Genomic DNA, 6,143 nt, shown 5'->3' on the forward strand with positions numbered 1-6,143 from the left:
AAATACAGGCCATTTACCATTTTTATCATTTGATTCCCAAATAAACAGGAGAGGAAAAATTCTTCATTTACAGGAAAGTTTGTTCCATCATAGATACAAATACTGCCAACATCCACATGTAGACATGGGAAGACTCCGGTTTTCTCCCACAGACAGACAAGTTAGGTTGACTGTAAACTGTCCACAAGTGTGACTGTGATGGCTGGTTTGTATGATTTTCAGATTTTTTTCGGATGTGCCTGAATAATTGGTTTACAGAGATAAAATGACAACTTTTCCGAATGGAGGTTTGCAAAAAGCAGGAATGAAAAGCATAAAGATGAACTCCGACAGTCACTCAGAGGCGGTTGTCAGTCAGCAGGGCTGCAGAAGCTCCGGTTGCAGGATCTGGTTCCTACATGATGAGTGTAATCCGTGCAGGTCCATGCTTGCTGCTTTGTTTTCCTCTGTTGTCCGACCCATCCCTCCAACCTGTGGGAAGGAGGGAGACACGGACTCTGTCGGATTACTGTCTGCAGCACACTCTTCTCAAAGGGATTGGAAAAACACCCGGCACTTTCCATCCTTTCGTCTACCTTTGTCCTTTTGGTTTTCTCAGATTTCACTATTAATCGGCCATTTTATTTCTCTATTCCTGTCCTCACATAAGATTCCTTCACGCTTTTATTTGTAGATTTATGGAGTCTTTTCTTCATTCTGGAAGAAACATAAACAAATACTTTAAACAATTGGAAAATATCATATTTATTAGGGATGTAAGGAAATATCGATATGGCAATATATCGTGATATTTTTCCCAGGAATATTATATCGATATTCAAAAGCCATGTATCGGAAATATCGATATGGCAATATATCGTGATATTTTTTCCTGCGATTATTACATCGATATTCAAAAGCTGTGTATCTAATTCCTGAAATAATTTACATGCAAACATTTGTGTATTTTCTTTTCATTTTGCGCAATTCAATTGCCACCCGCTAGTTGGCAGCAGTGTGCAGCGGGTTTTGTTTCCACCACTGAAATGTAAATCATGGTTCAGATACCTCATGTTAAACATGTAACGTATCAGTTTGGACTGTTTATTGAACATTCTTACAATAAATTCAGTAAAAAAATTGCTTGTAACGTCTGACTGAATGTATCGCAATATATCGTGATATATCGTATCATCTCCCCTGTATTGTGATATGTACCGTATCGCCAGAATTTCAAAAATACACATCCCTAATATTTATGTATATTGGATTGCTTTTCCCCTGAACGATCTTCAAAATGTTATGAACCTTTTACTAATATTATTTTTTCATTAGCGTATTAGCATACATCAGCATATCTAAATCTGAACAACGTTTGGTTTTAGTGATCAGATTCTTGCCAGGAAGTTGAACCAATTTAAGGTTAAAAATTTGCACCGAATTAAAGTTTAAAGAATAAACAATAAAACAAATTAAACAATCTTCAGTAGCAGTTCTTGAGCTATTATGTACAGAAGTGTAGAGCTGCCACCCATGCAAAATACAATTAGCGCAATATCACCTTATGACATCACAACTTTGTTGCTCCAACAATATAAATATCTTGTTTGTACAATATAATATTGTACGAATGTGATATTTAATTATATTGTAAGAATGTTTTAAGGATGATAATATAATATAATATATCAGGCTAGATGCTAACGTTGAGCTAACAGTGGTGAATTATAAATAAATTGTCAGCTCTAAAAATATTTCTAGCTACTTTTTCAATGACCAAAACCAGATATTGCAGTAAAATGTGTTCGTCAACTTACTGTATGACTCATCTTCGCTCGTCATCGTGCATCTGGAGCTGAGCCATAACTGGAAGCAGCCGTGAAGCTCACCAACGGCAGAGAGAAAGTCACTCGTGTGCTTTTAAAATGGGCTGCAGGAACCAAATTCCAACACAGGATGTCATTCTTAATTGAATCCTACATAATGCACCTTTAAAACAAAGAATTTCATGGTACTTTATCATTGTCATAAAGCATTCCTCAAAAATACAACCAAAAAAGGATTTTATTACCTTAAAAATATAGCTAGAGATTGCTCTTTCCTCTCTCTTGCCAGCACAGAGTTGTTATGCATGCTTTTGTTTCAAGTAGGTTCGATTATTGTAGGGTTGTCACGGTATGAAAATTTAACCTCACGGTTATTGTGACCAAAATTATCACGGTTTTCGGTATTATCGCGGTATTTTTTAAACGGTGTTGCATATGTTCAGAAAGCATTGATAGTCCTGTTCTACACAAACTGAAATAGTTTTGAAAAGGTTTAACAGTGTTTATTAAACCTAAAATAACACAAAGCCTTAGCAAAAGTGCAACTTTTCACTAGTAAAGGAACAAATAGCTTATTTTTCTGGAACATGTTACAGTAGTCACTGCAGGTTTAAATGATACAAATCCAAACATTCAAAACATAAACAATATGTAAACAAATCAAAGAAACACCACTTGTTTTCTCATATACTTGTTTTCTTCATTATCAAAATGAAAATCTAAAACTCCAGTCCACACTTGACTTGAGCACTGTACAAGTCAACCTTAAAAAATATGTATTTAAAACAAATAGCCACTTTAAACAAATTACTAAAATAACTACTACACTATGTAATCAAATCCAAATGTTCAAGTATAAATGGCATTGAATAAGTAAACAAATCAATGACAAGGAACTAATTATATATTTCTCTTCATCATCAACAAATAAGATGCTTCATCCAGCAACAGGGTGTCCGTGACACGGTTTAAATGCTGCCAGAGGACGCTGCGGCTGCACTATTTAGTGACTCGTTGCATTCTCCCTCAACCAAAAGTCCTCACGTCATGCATTTAAGCTAAAATGCTAATGTTAACTTACCTTGCACTGGCTGTAGAGACGCGGATGATGGTCACGCAGATGTGCCATTAGATTCGAAGTGTTGCTGCCTTTTGCAGACACTTGTTTCCTGCATGTTCTGCAAACGGGATAGCAGTCTTCTATTAACTGTCCCTCAGCGTTTTTCAGAAATCCAAAATATGCCCATACTTCCGATTTAGTCTTCTTTGAGGGCTGTTGGATGTCCTGGGCGCTGCCGTCTCCTCCTTCGGCCATTATTTCAGCTTCAAAGTTTTGGTGCCGTTGCAAATTAAAAAGTGCGTGTGCGCGCCGCGGGAACTTCAGCTGAAGCGACGGTGGCTGGTAAGGGTCATCGCGCCGAAACCGCGGCCACGGTAAACCCACCGAGATAATATAGTTTTTTAAAAACTGGACGGTTATTTTTATTGTCAACTTTTTTACCGAGGTTTACCGCTATACCGCTTACCGTGACAACCCTAGATTATTGTAACACCCTGCTCTCTAGTCTACCCAAAGAAAGTATTTCTAGCCTACAACTACTTCAGAATTCAGCAGCTGACCAGGACCAGAGGGTGGGAACATATTACACCAGTTCTAAAACTGCTGCTTTGGCTCCCTGGATATTTTAGGATCAATTTTAAGGTATTTTTTTTATTGGTTTTTAAATGTCTCCATGGTCTTGGATCGTCCTGGTCAACCTTCTTTTGAATTATGAGCTCCTGGGGTCCCTGAGGTCCTCTGGTACTGGCCTTTTAGGCATCCCAAAAGTTAGAACCATAACATACGGCGAAGCATCATTTTCCTACTGTGGCCCTCGTCTGCGATGATGTTTTTAAATCATTTTAGCTTGGCTTTCGATTGATCTATTTCAACTTTTTTTTAGCAGATTTCTTTTTATTCTTAGTGTTTCTAACTTCAGTGTCCAGGTGGTTATTTTCAGTTAGGGTGTGTGCTGAGTGTGTACTAACAGTGTTGATGTGTGAAAGCTGTTTTTAACCCCATACATTGTAGGGTTTGTTTTGGGTTTTTACGTAAAGCGCTTTGTGCTGATTTTGTAGTGAAAAATGCTCTACAAATAAAATTTGATTGATTCAAATTCAAAAAGATTTCATGATCCAAAAAACTTTTCTTTTTCATAAAGTTTTGCTCAAGATAAGAAATTAAGGAACGCAATAATAAATAAAAACAAGGATGAACAAATCTATGTTCATAAAAGGATCTGTTTTATGGTTTTATGCATGTTTTGCAATAAAAAAAATTTATTCCTGCATTTGAATTAATTTCATTAAATCTTGAGCTTTTTGTATTTTTGCAGATGCATCCTTTTGTTTGCAGCTGTTTTCTGGTTCATTGTGTGTTGCAAGACGGAAGCTGTGTGTGTTTTGGTTTAAAAAACAGTAAAATAACTGAAAGCTGGAAAAATGTCAGGATTTTTCACTAGAATGACAAACAAATGTTGTTAAATTGGAAAAAAATACGGTTGAAACCAAGAAAAAGTCAGTTTCCCGCGAGTCCCCACCCTCCAAAGATGCCTTACATTTTTCATGGTGTGTGTGTGTGTGTGTGTGTGTGTGTGCGTGCGTGCGTGCGTGCGTGCATGTGTGTGTGTGCATGGTGCATGTGTGTGTGTGTGTGTGTGAGTGTGTGTGTGTGCGTGCGTGCGTGTGAGTGTGCATGCGTGCATGTGTGTGTGTGTGTGTGTGTGCGTGTGTGTGTGCATGCGTGCGTGTGTGTATGCATGCGTGCGTGTGTGTGTGCATGCGTGTGTGTGTGTGTGTGTGTGTGTGTGTGTGCGTGCGTGCGTGCGCGCGTGCACGCGTGCGTGTGTGTGTGTGTGTGTGTGTGTGTGTGTGTGTGTGTGTGTGTGTGTGTGTGTGTGTGTGAATCCAGAGTCTTATCAGCCAACACCTGCAGAGCTGCTTGGCTTCAGCAGACTAAATCCAGCCGGATCCCACTTAAACACTGTGGGATTATGGCTCAGTTTAACGCTGGAGCTTCGGGGACTTGAACGCCTCTCTGAAACCATTTTGCTCTTGTCTGGTTTGACATGTGGTGCTGGCTTAGCTTTCTAAAGACACCTGTCCCTCAGAGTTAGCTTTGATAAAGTGATAAAGCCTACGTTTAAACCATTCACACCCATGATTTATTCAATAAAGTATGAAAGGGTGTTCTGAGCTAAGGGGTAATTAATCTAATGACCTGAAAGAACAGCCTGCAGCAGCGCACATGCTTATATATACTCAGAGCTCAGAAATCCAAAGAAAACTGTTTCAACTTTATTTGAGATCCGGCGTGTTGCTACAATAAAGCCGAGGTGACGGCTGCAGATATGATGGTTTACCCTTTGGGTGGAACATCAAAAGATCCACACACTCGGCTTTTCTGAGCTCAACAAAGCATCAAGACGGGTTTAAAACTGACACACAGCTGTCCACCTGGGAGGAGAAAGCAGCAACAAAACCTCGCCTGCACCTGCGGTGCTGGTTACCCACCTTCAGTGTTTCAAAACCAGCGGAAGGGAACGTCAAAAGGCACTTCAGTTGACCCAATTCATTATTTATGTGTCTAAAATTATTTCTTTGCCTCAGGAGGGAAGATGTGACCAGAAAGAAGGTTTTAGTCTAGAAAAAAAGCAGGAAGAATTTCAAGGAAGGTGAACGCATGCTGTCAGTAGCACGCACGCGCACACGCACGCACACACACACACACACACACACAAAGACTCACTCAGGACAGAAGTTGTTGATTCTCATCTAATATCCAGTGTGTGTGTGTGTGTGTGTGTGTGTGTGTGTGTGTGTGTGTGTGTGGGCATGGGGAAGTAACAACTGTGGCAGTAGCTGCACGATGACCTTTAATCCCTGACAGCATGGGAAAGTGGGCCTGCTCAGCTGTTAGGGCCCTTCGAGCCGTATCATCATTAATGAGAAGCCAAAAAAAAAAAAACTCTTGGAAAATTTTTGAAAATGTAGAAAAACTCTAATTTCAGGTTCATTCTCCAAATCAGAGGACGACTAACTGGCCGCCATCGCTGTTATTTTGGTCCTGCTGGGCCCCAGACATCACTGCTTGTTACTGTGGCACTGGCATCAGCGGGTTCCCTCTAGATTCATCTGCAAGCACTCACACGCACACACACTCACACACACACACAGTTATTTAAGACCTACAAAAATTTCTGTCTTGATGTTCTCACAGTCCCAGTCGCTGTAGGAATGTAAAGTATCCAGTTCGCCCCCCACCCACCAGCCAAGAGGGCCCGTGGTCAGGTCCATGAT

General features: G+C 39.9%; 1 protein-coding gene across 1 annotated transcript in view; it reads right to left on the reverse strand.

Moving 5' to 3' along the window:
- LOC139064204 (E3 SUMO-protein ligase ZBED1-like) overlaps positions 1–3,338 on the reverse strand; it is a 5,384-nt gene extending 2,046 nt beyond the window's left edge. The window contains exons 1-3 of the mRNA XM_070547259.1: positions 2,887–3,338; positions 1,797–1,909; positions 1–696 (exon numbers count right to left, since the gene is read on the reverse strand). The exon at positions 1–696 is cut by the window's left edge and continues 2,046 nt beyond it. Coding sequence (XP_070403360.1) covers positions 1,886–1,909; positions 2,887–3,120 — 258 coding nt within the window. The 5' untranslated portion in view covers positions 3,121–3,338 and the 3' untranslated portion in view covers positions 1–696; positions 1,797–1,885. The remainder of the gene's footprint in view (positions 697–1,796; positions 1,910–2,886) is intronic.
- Between the last annotated feature and the right edge of the window lie 2,805 nt (positions 3,339–6,143).

The sequence above is a fragment of the Nothobranchius furzeri genome, chromosome 19 (assembly GCF_043380555.1).
Source record: "Nothobranchius furzeri strain GRZ-AD chromosome 19, NfurGRZ-RIMD1, whole genome shotgun sequence".
Taxonomy (NCBI): domain Eukaryota; kingdom Metazoa; phylum Chordata; class Actinopteri; order Cyprinodontiformes; family Nothobranchiidae; genus Nothobranchius; species Nothobranchius furzeri.